General features: G+C 39.3%; 1 protein-coding gene across 3 annotated transcripts in view; it reads right to left on the bottom strand.

Annotated features, from left to right (window-relative positions):
- prrc2c (proline-rich coiled-coil 2C) overlaps positions 1-23,631 on the bottom strand; it is a 60,551-nt gene extending 36,920 nt beyond the window's left edge. For 2 of the 3 annotated variants that reach the window (XM_031899937.1, XM_031899936.1), the window contains exons 1-11: positions 23,267-23,543; positions 13,100-13,273; positions 12,606-12,783; positions 11,358-11,464; positions 9,929-10,057; positions 8,954-9,210; positions 8,780-8,859; positions 6,662-6,792; positions 6,258-6,348; positions 3,936-4,095; positions 3,459-3,542 (exon numbers count right to left, since the gene is read on the bottom strand). In XM_031899937.1, the coding sequence (XP_031755797.1) occupies positions 3,459-3,542; positions 3,936-4,095; positions 6,258-6,348; positions 6,662-6,792; positions 8,780-8,859; positions 8,954-9,210; positions 9,929-10,057; positions 11,358-11,464; positions 12,606-12,783; positions 13,100-13,211 (1,329 nt within the window). In that variant the 5' untranslated portion in view covers positions 13,212-13,273; positions 23,267-23,543. 3 annotated transcript variants of the gene reach the window in all.
- Between the last annotated feature and the right edge of the window lie 478 nt (positions 23,632-24,109).

Here is a 24,109-nt window from a genome sequence, read left to right on the forward strand (position 1 = left end):
ATAATCACGTTGGAATGAAGTAGTTCCTCCACGATTGACAGAAAAGCAGCTCGTTTTATGGGTTGCTTTGGTACCCTGGACATGAAGAAACGTGTTGGGGGAAGGCGCCGAAGTTCGAGTTTGTACCCTGACGAGATGGTCTCGACCACCCAGGGGTCTGCTATGTTTCTTGCCCAGGTTTCCGTAAAGTGTTGGAGCTTTCCCCCTACTGGCAGATCTGTCCGTGATCCGGTCGGCCAGTCATGTGGATGATTGCTTGTCATGGGGAGTCTTGTTTGAGGATTTTCTAGGCTGCCATGTGGGCTTACCTTTTGGGTTGTATCTTCCCTTGTGGGAAAATTGTCTGGTTGGTGACGAACTCTTGGAGTTGCGAAACCCTTGGCCTCGAAAAAACCTCCTCTTTCCTGTCGAGGGATTGTGTTTGGCTTTTGTTTGCGGCAATAGGGTACTTTTACCCCCGGTAGCCTGAGAAATAATTTTTTCCCGTTCTTCGCCAAACAGGCGCGAACCCTTGAAGGGTAGAGATGTAAGAGACCTTTTTGAACTCAGGTCTGCCGACCAGAGACGTAACCATAGTGCGCGGCGCGCTGCCACTGACAGCGCCGAAGAGCGTGCTACTGTTTTTAGGACGTCCAAAGAAGCCTCGCTTAGGTAGGAGCTTGCTTCCTGGATGCGTAAGACTAAGGTTTCTATATCCTCCACAGGTATTTCCTCCCGAATGCCCGTGAGGATAAGTTCCGACCAAGCCTCCAGTGCTCTACCCACCCATGCCATAGCGATGGTTGGGCGGAGTGCGGCACCTGCTGCTGTATAAATGGCCTTAAGGAAACCCTCTAGTTTTTTGTCCGTCGCGTCCTTAAATGCTGAAGCATCTGCGACTGGTAAAGCGGTGCTCTTAGAGAGCCGTGACACGGGAGCATCCACGGCTGGTGGGCTACCCCACTTCTCCATCTCCTCTTTAGGGATAGGGTAAAGCTTAGCAAATTTCTTAGTAATCTGAAACTTATGTTCAGGTGTATTCCATTCTTCCTGTATCATGGCCTGTAATTGCTCATGTACCGGAAAAACAATGGAATGATCCGCCGACCTACGGAATAGGCCCTTGCTTTTTTTAGTGGTTGAAGTGGTCTCTTCAACCTTCAGGATTTCCATTACTGCTGTGATCAGGTCATCCACCTTTGTTGAATGATCTGTCGTGACCGAGGAATCCTCGCCTTCAGATGCTGAGGGTGAGAGTTCCCCTTCGCTGAGGGGTTCTTCCTCAGAATCTGAGGGTGAGCCTGGTATGATGTGTGATTCACTAACTGCGGCTGCTTTGCGCTTGAGCTGTCTCTTGGGAGTACCTGGGGACGAAAGCTTCTCTAGTACCTTGTCTAGAGATGATGCCAATAGTGGTATCCCCTGTAGTGCTGTCAGTGATTGGGATAAGGATATTGCCCATGCTGGTGCAGCAGGGTTACCCGTGTCCACCGATGCAGAGGGACCTGCGGAGTGTTCAGGCATATTTTCCCCTGTGCTTGGTGTTGCCGGCAAGGCCGGGTTATGTGCGGGAGCGGAGGCCTCTGCTGAGCTGGCCGTGCTACAGGATGTACAGACTGGGTCCTTCTGCCCAGACTTAAATTTTGTCTTGCAAATAGAGCATGCAAAGAACATTACCTTAGTGTTCTGCTTCTCCCCCCTGAGGAATAATGAGTCCCTCTTCCCTTCAGACATGTTTATTATATCCCTCTCGATCCCTCCTAAAAAACCCTAATACCTGGTGTGAGTAGGAGCGGATAATAAGGGAAGAGGAGAAGCTGCCAGTACTTCTGTGTGATGGAATCGGTGGAGAGGCGCAAGCGCTGCGTCCGTCTCCGTCTGTGTCCTTGGCGCCAATGAACAGGGTGACGTATGGTCTCGGTGCGTATGCGGCGCAACGCTTACCCGGAAGTACGTCACCGGGAGTTTCCTGTTCGGCGCGAGGTATGATGCGCGCGCAGATATGGCGCGAATCTCTGTAGGGCGCGCGTTGCGCTCTGTGCCTTTGCGGCTGCCCCGCTCGCCTACCCACCTCTGCTGTCCCTACCCCATAATCGGGGCTTGGGGAGAGGAGTGTGGTAAGCGGAGCTATCCTCCACAGATGCTTCTGTGTGGTGCTGGGGCAGCGTCGCTCTCCTCCTACTACTGGCGGTGTAACTGCCGTCGTGGGGTGCGACGGGGAGAGGTTAGAGGGAACCTCACACTCATCCCCTTGGGTACTGGTGACCCGTTTACGCTGGTAGTGTCCCGAGCGGGGTCAACCCCGTAATTCAGTGAATACTGGTTCGGGTCCTACCCCTGGAACCGGGACTGCCATATTTCTTTGTTGGGCCTACCTAAAGGCCTTGTCGATACCTCCTGACTTTGCGAGGACACAATAAAAACTGAGTTCCTGGTGGGAGAAGGGCATTATATAGGGGAGGAGGAGGAGAATTCAACTCTGTTTAAGTGTCCTGCCTCCTGATGGGAGGGGATTTAACCCCATGGTTCCTGTGTCCCCCAGGACATATGAGAAATTATATCGGTATCACGGTATTTGACGGTATATAAATAAAAAATAAATAATAAATATTGGTGGCCCCCCCCCCCCCCCAACCACAACCCCCCCCCCCCCCCACACCCCCACAACCCCAATTCAATTTCTGGTTTTCCAATGACACCAAAAGGAATAAATGGCACTTGAACTGCACACACGTGATAGCTTTTCCTTACTTGTGAAATAGATTGGGCACAGCGGGAGCTTGCAGTAATGCAACATTTGCGCAACTGAAGATTAAATGAAAATAGATTCATGTTCTGTTCCCTGATGCTTTATGGCAGGTTAGTGATAGGCGTAGGTGCATTATGCAGGATGCACTGGTTTCTAAGCAGCCATTCAGCATGCAAATGCCCAAGACCAAGAGGCATAAAGATTTAAAACCAGCCAGCTCAATCCTTTTAAATAGGGAACCATGATGTGAATGCTGCAGTACTTCTACTACCACTGTGGCCCCCCCCAACCCCAACCCCCCAGCAGAACTTACCCAACTTGTGGTTCCTCCAGCGATGCATCCTAGTGACGTCGCGTGCGCGCTGACGTCACGTACGCACGGGCGCAACCCGGATATAATTGGAGAAAAATAGCAGGAGGCGCGCATACCGGTATAGCGGTATGTTGAAAATTCATATCGTTTTTTTAAAAAAAAAAACGGTATACCGGTTTAACCGGTATACCGCCCAGCACTAGATGAAGCCACTCTAGGCAACTTAAAACACCATGTTGTACTTACAGGAGCACGTTGCAGCAAACAGTACCCATACCCAGAGATAAGCCCCCTTTGTAAAAAGAAACAACTAAAGGTAGAATATATGATTTTAGGGATATACTGAAAGCACTTTTAGTAGAATGGGACGCAAAGAATGTGAGCAGTCATAGATCAAAACGTTCAAACCAGCTATACCTGCTGTGGTGCAGTTTTTGGCTGCAACAAAGGTGGAATGCTCTTCTCCAGGGATAACAAAGGTGGAGGCATCTGTCGCCGGTCCTGTTTTCAGGAAATAGGAGGGGAAAAATTGCTTCAGCAAGTAGTAGTCTAAGAGTAACAATGTTAAAAAAAGATTACTAGTTCTACTTGTCATAAAGAGGCCTCATTGAGCATAAGTCAATTTACAAAAACTAATTTGTTAGCTACAAGCAGCAGAATCCAGTTGTCAGTGACACCAGCAGCAACCAGAAAGCAAGTTTTAGAATCAAGAGGAAGAGCGAGTGGAGAGAAAAAAAAAAGCAAGAATCATGTCATTGCTAGGAATATGAGTAAAATATCAAACACTGTGTGATACTGAATATACAGAGAATTAGACATTATCAATATTTCTAACAAATTAAGAACCCTTCTTCCATCCACCTAATGAAATGTTAATTTCTCTTCAGCACAAACCTGGGTATCAAGCGAGGGACCTTTGCCAAAGGGTCCTTTTGGCCCAGAAGCAGCAGGGGCTGTTTGAGAAACTGTGGTAGCTGAACCGTCGTCTGGTTCTTTGTGAGCATCTGAACTCTCTTTCCCATGACTTTGCTCAGTTTTGGAGATACGGTCATCCCTACACAAAGGGTTAAAACAATAAATTGGATTTCTTGTGATAATGTTAAAATGACAATACATAATTTGTTTTACTTAACGAAACAGGATAATTATGTATCTTTCATTTAGTTAATGAAAGCAAATATATCCATCCTGCACACCTTTGGTAAGTACCTCCTTTAGTGTAAGATTACATCGATGACCTGTTCACCAAACCTAAATGCATTTTTACTATAAAGAGAATGGCAAGTTTTTTCATTAAATGGATGGTTACAAAGTCATCCTGGAATTACATTAACTCAATTGTTTGCTTAGGTAAAGCTTATCCCCTTGCAAGAGAGGTATAGATCTCCTCATTACAATGAAAAAAATCAGTTGGATCGACAAATAGTAAACATTTAGATTACGTTTGCCAGCACACATTCATAGACACACACCCATGTTACAGCAATTCTTGCAAATTTTGAGAAGATATATTCTTTAATTAGGGGAATCCACTCACCACTTCACTCAAAAAACTAAAAATCTTAATGTGATCATCACAAGAGGGAAATATAAAAGGCAATTAAAATGATCTTTGCATTCTTAACACCAGTGCCTTAAAATAGCTTTGGTTTATTTTCCTTTGCTGGTAAATAAACTCAAATGCACCCAGAGATAATCAAATGTATTACTACCTGATTATCAAAGAAATTGCCTTTTGATTTAAAAAATAAAATAAAAAAAATTAACCAGTTCAGGAAATAAATGTAATTGTGACATTTTCTGAATCGTATGCCTGCTGCCATCTACGTAGGAATGCCAAGTAGCAAAGACACTCACTGTGTGGAAAATTTTCGGATATTAAAGGACATTTCATTCTGTTTTACTCAAGAGCAGTGCCTCTCTCAATAAGAATGTACTTGGACAGATTGCAGACATAAAATTAATGTTGAAATATGGAGTACAGCAAAAACAGGTTTAGCTCTCATAACATAGTTGAGTTCAGTTCAAAGATTATTGCAACTGTTCAGTTTAACCCTGATCTAACGCACATTTAAAATGCAAGCTCAGTGCAATTTACAAAAGGTTACAATTAACGTAGGGTAATATTTGTTTAAAGACATAACTTAAGCCATTAACAATTGGTTATAAGGTATAAAGCTACTTGCTGTCAATGCAAGTAGGAACAAATTAAACTATGATTATAATGGCCAATGTTTATCAAGGAATCTATGATTTCTATATTTCTGAAACAGCTGATTTGAAAGGATTCTGATTGAAATGATATAGAAATGCATCTAAAGTAATTGTAACATGCTTTTCATTAGTTGCTCAAATCAACTACTAAGAAAAGACTCATACTGACTTTAGTAAAGGAAGTACTATAGCCTAGAAATAACTCTAATCCCAAATGAGAAATGATGTTGTGTCCTCACACTGTGGAGGGATGTTTAAAGTTGTAGCTGAGCACAAGCTAAAGGGCCCAAAATTTAATGGTAAAAAATAATTTATGAAAAGGACATCCATGCACATACACCCCGCACACGCACACACAGCCTTCCAGTCTTTATTTATTGTGACTAGATTTATCAATGCTGACAGATTTTAAGCCTTGGTATCCTTACACCCAATAAACTAAGCTATAGCTGCCCATACACGCACCAATATAATCGTACAAAGATATTCGGTGTGTGTAAGGTGGGTTGATGAGGCAACCGATATCGACAAAAGCTTCTGATATTGGTCATCTCGTTGATCGCCCAGGGTGGAAAATGTTGAATCATCAGATAGGAGTGGAATGCTATTGTTTCTACCTGCATAGCTGACGATTCAGGTCTTAACGTTAGAGGAGTGGGTGAATGATCCTTCCTGCAACCGATGGTCACAGGAAAGATTGTTACTGTAATGTGTATGGCCACCTTAAGTGGCACAATTTAAAAAGAAGTCTACATACACAGGAGTTGTGTTAACAAAATACATGGAAGCACATTTTGTTGAATATTAAAAAAATGATTGTTTTAATGAAAATACAAAAAGTAAAAATGGATACAATTGCATACAAAATTTCACAAAAACACTGCCACTACAAATACACAATTTAGCTAATTATACATATAAGCAAGAAGGGTTTTGTCTTTTTGTTTACTTTAACTGTACACTGTGATTTAAATAAGATAAACAATGTGCAAGGTAGATTACCAGCTTTCGGATCTCTCTTTATGGCTAGAAGACTGTTCATCATCATCACTGAAGTTGAGCTGTTCAGTATAGTCAACCTCACTTTGTGCACCTAGAAGAGAAATATAAAACAAATAGCATGTAGATTTCTGCTATTAAAGTAAGTGGGTAAATGATATACCCCATACTGTCCAGAGGAAAGGGCCCCTAAAAAGTCATTCTACAAAAAAACAGTTATCCCAATGTTACTGAATAGGGTAAATTAAACAAACATTGTTTTCAATTGTAAATAAAGGGCAGACCTCAAGGGTACGTGTAGTTATTATAATACAGGCAACTGGCAAGTTATAGATCAGAGTAATTTGTTGCCTGGTACTTTGTAAACTTTTTCTTGTGGTAGTCATGAAAATGTTGAAAATAATTACCTGCCCAGCCTTCATCTGCTTCTGTGTCTAGGTTATCCAGCTCTTTCAACTCATTTGCACTAATAATGGAGGGGCGCTCAATGCCCTCAGCAGCCCAAGAATGTGCTGGTCGTCTCTCGCCTCTAGGAGCTCTGAAAAAGTATAATGATAATTAATCCTCAATCTCAATAAATCCTTAATTCCAAAAACAAAGCAACCATGAAATAATTACTTAATGTTACTTTTAAAACACCAGTAATATTATAATCCCATTTTTTTTTGTTTACTGATATATAAAGGAAATCAAACCCTACCCCATTCCTAGCCTCCCCTCCCCACAAGAGCTATTCTGTTCCCAAGTCTCCTTGTGTGCTTAGCAGCTATAAACCTACAGAGTTGTGCGGGGAGTTTAACGGCGCCATCTTCACTGCCTTTTGATGTTCTTCTGTCAGTTATTGATAAGGATCTTGCAGGAGCATGCGCAGTTGACGCAGATTCAACTTTGCATGCTCCTCCAAGATCCACATTGGCAGTCACTAGTGACCCTAATCACCGAAGTGCCTAGTTAGTAGTGGAAAAGTCATTTCCTGTAATTCTAGATGCACAGGCCCATGTACTAATTTACCCTTTTCATGTAGCAAGATGCCAATTTAAACCAACACATTGGGGCAGATTGTCTTAAAGGACATGTAAAGCCTACATTTGCCTACAACGTATATCAGTTGGGCATGTCTCCCCCACCCAAATGGCATCATTTGTACTGCATATATCCCCTTGTTTGCCAGCACCATCACATTTTCCTACAGCAAATAGCAGCTTTCTTGTAGGCCTGCGATGAGAATGGATGGTCAACCAACTGGGCTGTGGGACACTTTACAGGACCAAAATGTAATGGATATGAATAGAGGCACAAAGTTCTTCCATTAATGTTTCTCCAGAATTTTGTAGTGGATCAAGATAGAAAAAAAAAAAAAAATGTTTCGGCTTTGGCTGTTTTATTCTAAAAGGTGCCATACACACGCTGATTTGAAAGGAACCCAAACATTGCCTATACCTTAATGCTGGAGTGTCAGATAGGGGTAGAATTCCTATTGTATCTGATGATTCAGCTTTTAACATTAGTGGAGTGGACGAATGATCTTCAGTGTTCAATGTAAAAATGAAACTGGGTAAAATAGATAGATTGAGCAAAACATAAAAAAATGTTTTCAATATAGTTTCCCAAAAATATATTAACAAAATCTATAAGGTCTGGAGTGAACAGAAATCTAACATAATGGCCAGAACACTACTTCCTCCTAGTTGTCAGTAGCCAATCAGTGACTTAAGGGGAGCCATATGTGACATAACTTTCCAGTTAGTTTGCTTTTAAACCTGCTTGCTCACAAACTAACTGAACAGTTATGTCCCATGTGCCCCCCCCCCCCCCCCAAAAGTCACTGACTAACTAAAGGTGACCATACACTGGAAGATTTGCTTGTTTTGCCCTAAAGGTGGGCGATATCTGGCATAGGCACTATCGCATCAGGGTCCACAGAAATTAACCAGTGTGGTCCCCCAATCTGATGGAAAATCAAACCTGCCAGATAGAGATCTGGCCAATTTTAGGCCAGATCTTGGTCGGGTAGGCCCATCGGGGGGTGATCATATATAGACAGATAAGCTGCCGAATCAGTCTAAAGGACCTGAATAGGCAGCTAAAATCTGCCCCTGTATGGCCACCTTAAGAGGTTAAATATTTTGCACAGTCTATTCTACCCAGTTTCATTTTTACAGTGAACTGTTCCTTTAAGAGCCTGCCTCTTGAGAAGGTGAGGAAGAAGCCCTCCTTACAAAGTGTCACTTATATTTCTCTTTACCAACCTTTAGGGGACCTACAGTATAAGACTGGTGGCCCTTTTTTTGAAACCTGAGGCAGGCTTTTTCAAAATGGTTTAAAGCTGATATTTTGATGCCGACTGCATTAGATAAGAGGGCTCGACATCATGATGGACAAATGGTTACTAGATAAATATAACTAACCTACTGAAAACATTCCCACGTAACACAATTTAAGATACAGCATGAAATATAGATGTGAACATTTAATTACAATTTACATATTTTTGTAAACAAGCTAATAGACTGCAGAATATTTACCTGCTGGCTTCAGCTGGAGTAGGGTAACGAGTCGGTCCCTGCATTTGAGGAAACGGCAGCTTTGAATATGAAGGAAACATCTGAAAATGTAAAAGAAAAATATATATTACAAGAAATAAGACTAATGTATAGCAGTAAATTGACAGTTTTAGATACATAACCATAAAAACTTACATTTCCAGCAAAAGGAGGCATCATACCCCTGAATGCAGGAGGTACACCAGGCTGCTGCCCATTAAGTTTCAGTTGTGGTTGTGTTGCGGCACATGGGAGTAATCTATTATCACGTTTTTCACCGATCTTGCCCTGATCCTGGATAGCAGTTAAAGAGGCATTTGTGGTACCATCCTCTGGAACTGTTGTAGCAGATTCCTGTTCCGAGGGGGTACCAAGATTTCTTCCACCTCCTTCTCGCCAGCTGGCTACGTCAGCTGTAAACACAGGAGCACACAAATTAATAAACTGTATATATTGTGTAATATACATGAGTATCATAACAGTCAAACACCATATAACAGTTTAGATAAACAAGCTGCTGGATAGCCATGGGGGCTGCCAATAAAGATAACATGTATGGTCACCTTTACCCCTTTGTTAAGATTCGCTTGTTTGGCGACGTTGCTAAATGAGCAGATCTTCTCCCGATATGTCCACCTAAGGTGGGAAACAGCTGCCTAATTTGATCGTTGGGCCCTAGAGAGGGTATATCAGCCATCAAACCGCAGAAACGAGCTGAGGTGGTCCCCGATCCAACAGGAAAATAAAACTTGCCAAATTGAGATCTGGACAATTTTAGGTCAAATATTGGTTGGGTAGGCTGTCTGGAATGCCCATACATGGGAAGATAATCTGCCGAATTGGTCTGAAGGCCCTGAATCAGCAGCTAAATTACTGTTTCTTTAAAAACCAGCAGGGAATAAGTCTTGCTGACCAGGGCAAGACATAATGTGCAGCAGAATACCAGTCTGTTTTTCTTTATCAGGTGATTACAGAAGTGGTGTACAACTTTTTTTCCCTACTATGCTTTTTCTATGGAAACCAGCAAGTTTCTAGAGTGTGACATCACTAAAAATTTTCAGTTATAATAAAAGAAAAACACCCTACAAAAAAAAAAAAAAAAAAAAAATGACAGACACGACAAGCACTTACTTTGGGGACGTAAACTGGGTCCAGGGCCATAATTATCATCTGTTGCATCCTTATCTTTTGTTTTTTCTTGCTCCCCAGCTGCCTGCAGACTGGGAAACTCTTGCTGAAAATATCGGTTTACCTGAACTCCTGTAAACATTAAACACGTTACCATAATTAACAAATTCACAACCCAAACACTGTTAACACAGTTAACAAAACACTGAGAACTTGTGAGCAAGAGCTCATTACTCTCTCTTTACCCATTGGCTCTTCCCAGCAGCCAATTAGCAGAACAATGGGCAGGTAACAAGATGACAGCTTTGCTGAAGGATTCAGCTTCCTACCTGGATAGTGCATCTATAGGCTAATAGCGCCACTGGTACCGTTCTAAATTTTAGCAAGTGGGTAAACAGGCAAAAACAGTCCACACTGCCTTTGAATAATTTAGGGTGGCTTCAACATTTGAAGCTCTGCCAACTAAAGTACACTGCGGAAAATATAAATATAAATATATATATATATATATATATATATATATATATATATATATATATTATATATAGAGATATATATATCTCAAAAAGCACTGTCACCACACTCATCCATAGTGTAAATCCCGGTGCTCTGCAACTTCAGGACGCCGTCACATCCCTCCACAATAGATACATTTGAAAAAGATGCGGCACACGGATTATTTGCAAAAAAAAAAGTGTACACTTTTTTTTTGCAAATAATCCGTGTGCCGCATCTTTTTCAAATTTATATGAGGCATGTGACCATGTTTAGCAATGCAAATGATTTTTTAATTTGTTTTGATCTGTGTAATGATGAAAACTTCTCTAGCCTCTAGGAAACCTGGAAGGGTAAAGGTGTATGGGGTTTCAGTAATCATTGTCTTTCATTGTATTTATTGTTTTAGGGCTAAAATTCTAACTGCTTCTCTCTGTACCCTTATTTACAAATGCATACTGTGTGTCTGACTATGTATCCTTTACTGTACAAGATAATTGAAGCTAATGGCACATGGGGCAGTATAAAATTACTTTATATACACAAGTGCTTACATTAGTTATCTTTCCATTAGCCTGACTCAATGAAACAAAGCAGCAGTAGTAAACAGTATATAAACAAACAGAACAGTTACCTAAAAAGCTAAGAAAACAAAGTAGCCTTGCAACACACCCAAATGTCTTTCAAAATAACCAACCCCTACAATAAGTTAAAAATAAAGTAAACCTTGTAAGCCACCTATAGGAAAAAGAACATTTTGAACCACCTTCTATAAGAACAAAAAATTATTAACTTAAAAAGTATTTAAATTCAAAATTAATTTCAAAATTAAATGTCTGCCAACGTTTGCACAAAGTTAAAATTTTAGATTTAGATGTTACTAATACCAATTCATTAAAAATACTTTACAAAAACATAACAAAAAAAAACTCCTTACCCTCTCCTTGCACACCTGGCTTCGTACTGGCCCATGATTTGGCAACGGCAGGAACTTCTGGTGGTGGGACAACTGGCTTTGGTGGAGGTGGCGGCACTTCTGGTGTTCTAAAACAGAGAAATAAAACTACTAAAATATACATTTAAACAAAAAACAGCTGGAGCTACATTTAACTGAATATTAAGGCGTAAAAAAATAAATCAGTTTAAGTTTAGGGGTATTTAATGGCACGTAGGCTGGCCATTCCTGTGTAAATGATAAAGGGGGTGTAAACCCAACCATAATATTGTCCCACTGTGCCCTAGTTTTGAAGTTGCCATAAAACAATTATAGAAGGAAGAAAATTCACCAATAAGAATTCTACTGATAAAATATTATAAACACAGAAGAAATGGCCAATGAGAATATTAATTCCCAGCACTGTCAGATATCTTGCTGGTATCTTACATGTAGAGAGATAGTTATGCAATGCTCTTCTTCATTATAAGACGCCAGAATCAGATACAGGGATAAAGGACAGACTTTTTCAGTGCTGGGAAACTGCTTAATGTGTCCAACTCCAATTGCAGAAACAAGGAACAGGAAGCCAGATTTACATAGATCAGCAGAGATTCTTACTGGATGATTTCTGCATTTTGCATTTTAAAGCAGTCATTGACTAGAAATTTGGGAGAATGTTTTGGAAAAGTTTCAATGTGCCATATTGGTTAGTTTTAGAATACAACCCTGATGTTGCTGCACTACAGCTGCCAGCATTTACATTATTCTTAGATTTGTAGTCCAGCAATAACTGAGTAAAGTTTGGTCAAGCAGTGTTGTGCAGCAGGGTTTACATTCTCTTTAAAGTTTTGTAAGTGGCAAAACAAGAAATCATTGCACAGCATATATTTTAGCTAGAACATACTTCTATAAAATACTGCATTTCTATACACAGGTGCAAACTATCTATGGCTCAATTAATAACACTTCCATCTTTTGGATGGGAAAATCACCTAGTTTATCACAGAGAAAAACACCAGCTTATAATGTTTATAAAAAAAAAAAAAAAATGGTTATCTGTCCTGTCAAACCCACCCACTTCAGGTTTTGGCATTAAAGGGCTGATTTATAAACATGTAAAATTACTAAGGAGGACACTAAAAATTAAGAGAGTTGGTAAAAAAAGGACAAGGGAGAATAAATACAAAGGTAGGAGAGCAAATGTTACATCAACAATGTTGCAAATCTTAAGAAAATTAATCTACATACTTTTCATCTTCAGATTGATCCTGTTTGGAGGCCCAGCCTGTGCCATCTTTAGGCACAATGTTCACATTGGGGTCGTTTCCTTTGTTTTCGGCTTTAAGACTGGGCAAATTGGCAGGGGGAGGCATTCGTCGGGACACAGCCACTTTACCCAGGCTTTGAAGTCCATGACGAGCAGCAACTACAAAATAGATTAAAATATTTTTGGACTCTCAGGGTTCGGACGAGTCAAAAGGTTTCACGTACAAGACCACCACAGGGTTGTTAGTGTGCAATTTGGTAGAAAACTACAGTTTAAGACGAAATACAAGTAAAAGCACACACTCAGTAGTTTACAGAGACACTGGCTACTGCTTATCAGGTGGTTTTATTAACTAAAGACACATAAAACCAAGATTTAATAAAAGTCTACCACCTAGACAATCTTATAAATATCTATCTAAGATCAGAACGACAATTATTCAAAAGATCACAAAAATCATCAATCTGACACTTACCTGTGGTTTTTTGAGTTTCTAGAGACTTTCCCTTGTATGTATTATAGAGGCTGAAGGTTGCATACTTTTTCCCATCCTTTGCTTTTGTACTCTGGCCTGACTTCTCCGACATGTCGAAGGAAATTCATCGAGTCTTTTACAGCCGATGCCTCACTTTTTAGGCCCAGTATGTTACTATTGTAAAGTATGATAACATACATATTTTAGATAAATTTTAGTGACACTTTTTTTTTTAACAAAAAGGAGCTGTTATATTCAAAAAATCTTGAAAGCAGCAACCAGAGAAATTTAAAGCAATATGGAGAAACTGGCTAAACTACTGATATTAAAGGCGATATATAACTTTAAATGGCATGTTTAAAAAGTGTTGTTCCCCTTTAAATTAACTTTTAGTAACACATTGACGGATATACTGAGACAATTTGCAACTGGTCATTTTTTATGGTTTTTCAGTTATTTAGCTGCTGGGGTCAGCGACCCACATTTGAAAACTGGAAAGATGTTGGAGAAAGGAGAATAATTTAAACATCATAAAAATAATAAAGACCGAGATAGAGAGATAGATAGAGATAGATAGAGATAGAGATATATAGAGATATATATATATATAAACTTCCAAGTAAATGCCGGCACTCATGTATAGATAAGTTGCTGTTGACTGGGTGCAGGTCCAAATAATGTTGAAGGTGCTTGAGAGAGGGTCAGCACTCACAGGACTTATATAAACAAATTATTTTTATTAAAGAGGAGACTCCTGTTCGCGACCTGGTGTTTTCCGGAAAAGGGGATCTTTCCGTAATTCGGATCTCCTACCTTAAGTCTACTGAAAACAGTAATTAAACCCAACAGGATTGTGTTGGCTCCAATAAGTAAATAATTGCTACCGCGGACAGCTAAACTCCTTAAAATGCTTTACCACCAGCAATAATAATAGCAGTGGCACTTTGTTTTTCCTGAGGTTGGCAGAAGTTGCTCATGAGGAAACTTCAGGTGAGTTAAGAACTAAATGCTGTGTATGTTTTCCCACCAGCGATTCACATTATTTCCAGTTTTATGTGGGGTGATTAAATGCCCCCATGTGTCAGTACCCAAAAAATGACACCCATTCAAGCTAATAGGCATTTCACTTATCTAAATGGAAATCACTGTACTTACAAGAGTTTATAAGGGGCAGAGAATTCTCAGTTTACCATCAGAATTTACACTACTTTTCTTTACATTTTTTTTTTTTTTTTTTTTTAAATGGTGTTCCAAGTATGAAAAAGTTCAAGTGACAAAATACTGACAATGTTGTGAGGAACAACATTCCTCACATGTAAAATCTGCAGGAAAAATTCTAGAAGAATTTTGAAAACTTGCCCACCTGGTGACAGATTACATTCTTGTCTGAAATGGGGAGGAGTGGGTATGATACAACTCATGTGCAACAATCAAACAATACAGCACACACCCTCATAATCTTCACCCATGTAGGAAAGAACATATATATCAGCTTTTTAGTCCAAAACACCTCCCTTTGGAGTAGTATCACCACCCAAATCAAAAGTGATACTTTGTAACTGATAAACTGATACATTGTGGGTAACTGCATTTCTGTTGAGTATTTTGTATCTTTTTTTCTGCAATATATATTTTCTTTAGTAGTAGAACTGTGAACTTGTTTTTAACCGCTATTTTTCCTGATTGCACGTGTCCCTGTGTATACAAAGATTCATATTTTTTATCCTGAATACAGGGTCTCTTTTCCTGTCATATGACCAGTGTGAGAGCATGGGATTGGGCGAGTGCTACAGGTTTTATATATTTATTTACTGATTTTAACTGTGCACATGGTCTTGATAAATATATATTTAAAATGGATTAAAGATTTTTATTTTTTTAACTTTTAAAGGTTCCTGGTGTGCACCTGTTTATTTTTGAATAATTTGTCAAGTTATGAAAGTGAATTGACTTATCACACCACAATCTTACAAGTGGAGAAAATTTCTAATTTTACAATGAAAAAAGTGCTCTCACGTGCCTGCAGCAAACCACAATCCAGGAGAAAAGTCAAAAACATAGCAGAGTCCATAGCACCAGTGTGCATTGACTATATTTACCTGCTTTAAACACACCAAGAAAACAAACCTTAGCAACACCATCCCTTGCCATTCCTCATTCAGTTCAGAACAAATGAATGTTTCTAAAGGTATAGGATACACAAAACAACTATTGAAGTTTCATGTTTCAACATGAGCTTAAAGAATAGGGCTTGTGCTGGCCACAGTTTCAGCCTGTTTTAATCAAGAAATATCTATACATTGTTATTTTATGCACTAAAGAGGGCAGGGCAACGACAAACTACTTTCACTTTCCAATTTCCTGGTTCAATCAAGTCACTGATTTTCTGGCAAGCTAGATGATTTATGTCAATGAAGAAAAAAAAATGCGTATTTAGGAGACAAACATTTCAGTTTGCTTGCTTGCTGGCCTTTATCAACCTTAATTAACAAAATTAGTCCATCAAAGTGTCCAAAACTTTAGCAAACATCTCTAAGGGCAAGAGCACACTAATCCGCTTTCCTTTGCAAGGTTTTTTTTTTTTTATTGACACAGGGTAAAGCAGATCCATTCACCCCTGTAGCTCCACCAACAGGCCGGTGTTGGCCTTTGTGGAGCTACATGGAGCACACATTGGCACAAAACACAAAATGTATGCATTTTCACACCATCATTTAATCTGTGTAGCTCCACACAGGACACTGGGCCTGTCAATGGAGCTACACTGGTGTGAGCATAAGTACACATATACGTATAAACAAAAGAAAAGGTCAATACCAAAGGTATGGTGAGGACTATCAAAAGCTGAATTTGTGATTTTTTCACATTTTTAAATAAACGTAGGCAACTCAGGTGTGTTAATTTATTACAAAATTCAAATATAAAAAATTTAACAGAACTAAACCTTGAAAAAAAACAAATTCACATACTACTCATCATTTTCAGTGGGTCTACAAACTCTCAAGAAGTATAGATAAACTCGAATTTGAAAAAGAAAAAAAACATTTTGTTAGGACAACTCCCATTGACTTCTGCATGAACTCACAAGCTTTTAAGAGTTTGCATTTAAGTTTTTGGCACTTAATAAACATTGAACATTTATGTTTAGGAAACCCTAATTGGAATTCCTGAGCTTTTGTAGAAAAATATTTCATTTGCAAGAGAAATTTCAAATTTGATAAATCAGCACCATAGTGTGTGAACCATTAATACAGCAGCAGAACATTATAGCGCTATTGGAAACATTTGTTACAATAATGTTTGCAATAATTTGCCCAGATAGAATGATTAGTTGTAATTTACAAATTGTATTAATCAAAACAATGCATAACGAGTGATCAAAAATGATAACAAAACTTAATGGTCCTATTAGAAAAATCTGATGCAAACATTCAAGTATCTCATTCTTTTTCAAATGTGAGAATGGTGAAAAAAAAAAAATCATATGTATGTTAGCTGGGGATCGAAATTACACTGAAATAAGAAATGTCCTAAATACAATTAAACATTCTTCAACATTTCTGAAATAACAATTTATTCTTACTATCCTCCTCTCAGCTCACTTTTTTAAAATCACAAGAAGTCTTTCTACATGCAGGATATATGCCAAACTCAGTTATTTTGTAAGATTTTGTTTTGTGCTGGAATCAGGTATTAGGTGTTTGAGTAAGGTAGAAAACGCTGGCTAATAAAGGAAGGCCCCCCCCTCCCCAAAACAATGTATAAGACCTATCCCAACAATCAAAACCTGACTACTACATGGAGACAGATGTGAGTGGAGATAAGCTTTAAAAATTCTCTACCATTTCTGAAATATTAACTGATCATACTGTATTTAGAAAGTTGTCTTTTTTCAGTATGCAATAGCTCCCCTTTAAAAAAAAACAATTCATAAAGTATATTGTGCATTTTTTTGGTCTGACACACATTTCGAAACAGTATTTACTAATTAACTAAGACAAGACAGAACTGTGCCATTTACCCCATGATTTTTAAGACACCAAGGCATTTTAAATCTCTGGATGGTGTTATTCAGTTTATCCAAGTTTGCTTCCACTCAATATTAACTTACCTTTGCCATTACTTGTCATGAACTACAAATTATACTGTATATGAACGAGTTATTAGACAAAGGTACGGAAAAGCTAAAGATAATAGAAACCTATGCGAAGGGAATGTATGTGTGGAAAAAAAAATCAAAATCTAAAGTTCCCCATACACCTTAAGATCCGCTCGCTTGGTCCTTGGGCCAAACGATTGAATTATAACAACGGTATAGGCAAAGTCGGTTTGGGGACCACATCAACGAGCCGATGCGGTCCCCGATCAGACTACATTTTTAAACCTGCTGATTTCAGGCCAGATATCGGTCGGGCAGTCCCGTCGGTAGTGCCCATACACAGGCCGATTAGCTGCCGAATCGGTCTAAGGGACCGATATTGGAAGCTAGAAATGGCCCGTGTATGGGGACATTAAGATGCATGCATACTTTATTGTGCTCTCTTTCTTGCCTTATTAAGTAGACAGTCAGCAAAGACTATTGGAAAGTCTAATTATTTGGCCTCACTGACTCTCAATTTTTTTCAGGATATGGTCTATCATACATTGTTTTTTTAACACCTCTTCAGCTAAAAGATACTCTTTTTGACTCAAAATAGCTGGTAGAAACATTTATGTCTGACGAAAAGACCTAAAGAAGAAAATCAGCAAAGCGATGCCAATTCCTCTGTAAACATATGACACCCAAAATTGACTGAACACCTACACAAATTATACACAAAGATAAATTGAATCTACCCAACAAAAGCACATTATAATAAATTGCACTGTAAAACCAGGACAAAAGTTAACACCTTAATGTAGTGGGTACCAAACTGCCCCAAGGGTAAACCTACAAGGGGGCTTGAACTGATAAATCCTGACATCTGCCTCAATGAGCTAAAATTGTAGAAAATAAAATATACATATATCCATATTTAGTTTACAAATATCTAACACTGCCCATTCTGGCTGGTTAAAAATATGCATTTATTACTATATGCATCATGTTGAAAATGAGTTACATTTTATGACATATTTGACTATCATCTTCTTTGTCTTCTTTTTCCTCTGTACCATCTGTTTCATATGCACTCTACAGTGTTCCAAGGGAAGGTATGTGATAGCTGCTGGTACTGCAATGCATTCAACCCTCACTGGGACCTTGAATATTGCTGCTCATATGCAAGTCAGCATTACTCTCTACAAACAGCACAGACAAAAGAAAAAATAAACAAAAAGGTGGAGGGGGGGGGGAAGACATCTGGAGATCACAACCTACCCCCCCCCCCCCCCCAACAAAAGGCTGACAGAAATTATCACAGGCTTGAATTTTGTAATGTATACCATATCAGCAACAGTTTGTTTTTTTCTTAAACCCAAACGTTATTAGGACAAAAAGTAAACAAAATACTTATGAGCGCTTATTATCTATTCTTATACACAGGATAAAATTAAAATCATGCATCCAATTTAAAGGGAAAATGACTGCCCTTTATGATATAAGCGCATTCATTCATAAATAAATTTCTGTGTGTATGTATACTCTTCATATAGATATATATTACATGACTCCTGAGATTGAGAGGAAACCATGACAGCTTGCCTCTGAATCACTTCCACCCCCCCCCCCCCACCACTTAAACAGGCAGTCATTCACTCCCACCCTCAACTGTTCCAAGTTGAAGTGATAAGATTCTGGGACCTGAAGTATATCTGGTTTTCATTTTGGGCTGTTAAGAGATTTTCTGGAAGGCAGAATCCATCACTTCAGCATGGAATGAGGTGAACAGGAATTATTAACACATATTTATAGTGTTAGTGTTAGTTCCAGCATATTCTGCGGAGCTTTAATATAATTGCTTATATGCAATGAACATACAGATTGCATAGAAAAATACAACCAATAAACCAATACAAGAGCTTGAGAGGACCCTACCTAAAAGAGCTAAATTACTCCATTTATTTTAAGCAATTCAGTTTATGCTTATGCACCACTCCCTTTTTTTTTTTTTTAACATAGGCCCAACTTATATCAATATGTTGCTTAGAATAGCAATTGTATTCAAATAATAAATGTGTCCAAATAATAGGCACCCCCAAGTGATTTTAATCGCCTTTTACCCCGGGCTGGTGCCCCTGTTAGGAGAGAACAACACCAGCCCAGGGTAGCTGCAGCACTTCCTTCTTCCTGGTTCGGGTCGAACAGAGAAGTCGGCTTTTCACTCTACTGCGCATGCACGCGTCATTTAGTCCTAAGGAAAACCGAAGCAGGAAGGAGGAAGCGCTGCGCTACAGGTACCCCGGCACCCCCAAGTGACTTTGCCTTTCCTTGTCCTATAAAGCACTCCATTTCGAGCCAATATCTGTAATATATATTTACCATATAATAATAAATGTTAAACAATCTTTTTTCATACCACTGTCTACATATGCCAGAAATTAACATTCCTTTTCTATGTATTTATAATTTTATTTAAAGCGCTACAAAAGCACTACAAAGATACACAGCGCTGTACAATCTTACAATATACATAACTACACACATGTAATGTGGTGCCATGTGGTGTGGGACACAGTAGGAAAGAGGTCCCTGCCCCGTAGAGCTTACAATTTTCATCACAGGCTAATGTCAGACAAGGCTGTTTCCCAACAGCATATGTCCACCAGTGAAGAAACCATATAAAACAGATTGTGCCACCTCACTTTAATGGAAACCACCTCTTTCAGCAACAGTTCTAGTAAAGCCATAAACAGGTAAAATGTTGCAGTAGATCATTAGAAGATATAATATGAATAAACCCCCGAATTGGTATAGACTTATCGAGTGGTCCTCTGAGCACCTGGTAAAAGCAGTTTAGACATGCAAATACCTTAGAAGCCATTAAAAATAGAAAATGAATGTAAATTATAAAAAGAAGAATGTGCCAGGTTGTTCCATGATTTATTAAAAACATCTCCAAAAACCCTACTAGTCCTGCCCATTAATTACACTTCCTGCTGCCTTTTTCCCAGGCTGTGCAGGGGAACCAATGGCACTCAGCACATTGCACTGAAGGTTAGGTACCAATCAGCAGCTAGGCTGACCGGAGAGGGAACTGAAGTCTGTCTTCGCTTATGAGACTGCATTCCTGTGATTGGCTATCCCCCTACTATGTTTCTGGCAGGGACTGTTAGAACACGCCCTCCCCTCATTTGAAACACAAAGTGAAACCAGCACCGTATATTATTCATTACTGCCTACAAGATGAGGGAGTTTTTCACGTATGCCATATGTCTCATTTAACACATGAGCTGGTGAATAAAGTTCAGAGATATATGGTGGCTTGGATTTGTTAGTATTTTATTCAAAACGGTAGCTGAAGCCAGTGTAGGGATTGGCAGGGTGGCACAGCAGAGGAAGAGTGGTTGGGGCTGTATGAAATTGGCACCTGCATTTACTATAGACTGGAGTAAAGAAGCAGGCCAATCAGAGAAATGCAGTAGTTAATAAGTGACATCATGAGAGTATAAGATCAACTTTTTGTTGCATTTTGAGTAAAGTGTCATTAATTATTGACTGGATAAAAGGACTACAGATAAAATTCTAAGCAGAAGATTTAATAGATATAACATAGTTCTAGAATGATGTTGGGTGAGGAGGAAGGAAAGAGGACCTCTTCTGTTTTGGACATGTTTTATCAGAAAGGCTATCTCCACATATGCATGCAGGTAACTGTGATCATACAGTCCCTATAAGGTACAGCAGAGAATAGAAGACAGACTACAATACCGCTGGACAAAAAATACTATAATTATAAGAACATTTAAATATAGACATCATCTCTACAGTGGGGTGAAATATTCACTCATTCATGCTTATGGGTGGTCCACTGAACAAAACATTTTTGGATTTGACCAAATACTAACTCAATCAATACTGAAAAATGTAGCTAACCACTAATTTGCCTGTATCCACTGTTGAACAATACATTAGCAAACTTATACGACAATGAGAACAACTACCTGAAAGAAAGTATCAATTTCTGTACAAAAACACAAATCACAGAACAGAAGGGTTAAAACGCAGGACCAGACCCTCAAGAGTTTAACTGAACAGGGCACTGTAGAAGAGGAGGCCAAAGACTGACCATGATTTCTGTATACATCACTTTAAATGTATAACACTCAGAGTAGGAGAATTCTTTAAAAGACAACATTCTGTATCAGCAGGCATTTGCTGTATAAGATGGTCTAAAAATTCAACAGGGTTAAAGGCCAGATTAATGTCACAGAAAAAAAATCTGCATGTAAATCTATTACACATGCCAATTTAACCTGGGGCTGCCCTTAACTAAAATATAAAGAAAAAGTGCATACGGTCATGTTTACAACAGAAACACCTACTAAATATGAAAAAAAAAAAGCTAGATATGTCTAAAAAGCAAATCAATACTGCACAGATTGAGATTTTTTAACAAACCAGCGGAACTGTATATATGCGTTTGTGTAAATGATGTATAATCTCTATATACATCACAACACACACATCAGGTAATTGGCTCTGGGCACAGCTTTTTTTAAAAAAAAAAAATCTGAGCATACCCCAGCAGCTTTCGTCAGCAGATGCTAAGGATTATGCACAGTCAATAGCAGCTGCTTCTGGTCGCTGGCTAGAAATCTATTACATGCTCCCACCCCCCACAAAAAAAATCTAGATAGCTACAAATAGATAATCCCTATGTATGAAATTATCATAGGAATTGCAGATCAAATGCTAAAGGGCTGTGCATAAAATCTAACTATCTTACAGCATCTGTTAAAAGACGGCATGAGATAAAGGTAAGAGATCAATTAAAAAAAATAAAGAAATCAGGACACTGGGCATCATTGGTTGCAGACAAACAGCAGCTATTGATACAGTGCAGTTATTGAAGCTCTTCTGCCTTCCCCAAATTACTGGTATTCCTACTGTAAGATGAATAGCAGTAATATTCCTAAAATATCCTCCTTACTCAGAGAAGTAGCATTAAGAAAGCTGCAGTTTTAAATTCTGATCACCTGCACAGCTGTCACATACTTTGGGTTATGCCAGAACCTCTGCTGACTGGCTATACAAAGGTAATATAATCAGGGTATCCCTGCTGCAATTGTCCATGTACCTGTACCCTTCTTAATAAAGGATCCATGTAAATATTGGATAGAAGAAGAGATTTGGGAAATTAAACCTAAACGAGAGACTCAGAGTGCACAATATCTAGTTAGTGCTACAGCAGCTCTATGTGCCTCTGCAACTTGGAATTAGATAGATATTTTAATGAGAATTTGATTTTAAAATAAATATTACTATTCTAGAGATGGACTTATTTTAATCTGCCATTTTTTAGCCTACAACTGTTAATTGTACTGGGTGGTAGGGGTTACTCGCTCCAGTAAAAATGTTGTATTGCTTATACTTGTACCCAGGTCCTGTACTGCTCATCTTCTATACTGAATTCCCTAATGCTAGCTGGTTTTAGGACAATTGACCCCTAGTAGAGAGGGATGTATATTTCAAAGCCTGACAGCTGCACAACAAAAAGTGTAAATGATTCAAAATCGACAATTGTGACCAATTCAAAATGGCTTAGAATACTACTGTGTAGGTCTCACTTAAATGGAAATTGTAAGGCAACCCAGCATTTCCCATTCCTAGCATCTACATAGGCATTGTTAGAATTCCAAACATGAGCGAGAAACCTCAGTGCACAGATGTCCTCCGACACGCATACCCCTGGCAATAACAGGGTATTTACACATCGCTACCTCTGCTAACCCCTGCTAACTGTGCAACCTGCAGCCCTCCAGCTACTTACTAACCACAACAGCAGCATCTTATCTACACCGCATAAACGGATTTGTGCTTGTACAGCAGATAGCGAGACGCAGGTTGCACATCGCTGGCTCAACTCCTAAACCAGCTCCGATGGGAATTTAGGCAAACCCCGTTGAAATTTAGGCCTGGGCCTGTTTAGGGCCAGATTGCATCATTAAATTAACTAAACTTCAATGGCTTATTGCTTTGTCAAAAAGGGGAAGAGAGCATCCTCTTTGTCAGCCACCATATCTCACCTGGGCAGGAAGCGTCGTATCCACAGAGAATGGGGCTGATGGGTCGCTTCCCGGCAGCGGACTGAATGGCGGTGACACCGGCGCACAATTATGACGCTAACGGAAACGGTCGCCGTAAGACTTGCCCCTTCGTGATTATATATTGTACCAGGCGTGCTAATTGTGCACCATACCCAGAAATAAGGCCAACCAACCAAACAGGACCCACTTGTCGCCTGGTACTCCCGCTATTATGTCCCACAGCACACTTACCACACAACCGAACCCCCGGCGCCAGAAAAGATGGCCGACCGCCAACGACCGACGTCACCACGCGCACGCATTAACGTGCTATGAGACGCCGGGTTCCATATTTGCCAGACCTAAAAATGGCGTACAGCGGTAGAATACACTGCAGTGTTAGGGGAAAGGCTGGACGCGGCCTCCCAAAAAAGTCGTAAATAGACATTTTTATTTTGGGCTTTCTCATACAATAGACGAACATTTGGCGATGTATAGTCTAATGCACGTTGTTGGGATGGTTACGTATAAGGCTTTATCGCATCTTTTTTTAACCCAAAATAATTTGATGATAATCAATTGTACCTGAGTTTGTTAGCCCTACACAATATTCCCGCCGAATCAATGATTATATATGGGCGCTGTAGTTGTTGTATCCTGTAACAGAAGACCTGTACTAAAAGTATTTAAATTGGACGTTGCCTTTTTATTTTTTGATAAAGGTATTTTCTGAAGATTATAATAAACGAACAAATAAACCAACTGAATGATATCTTGTAGATTATAAGCTCTTTTAGGCAGGGCTCTCTTCACCTTTTGTATTGGTTATTAATTGCTTTATAT

Source organism: Xenopus tropicalis, chromosome 4, assembly GCF_000004195.4.
Source record: "Xenopus tropicalis strain Nigerian chromosome 4, UCB_Xtro_10.0, whole genome shotgun sequence".
In the NCBI taxonomy this organism is placed as follows: Eukaryota; Metazoa; Chordata; class Amphibia; order Anura; family Pipidae; genus Xenopus; species Xenopus tropicalis.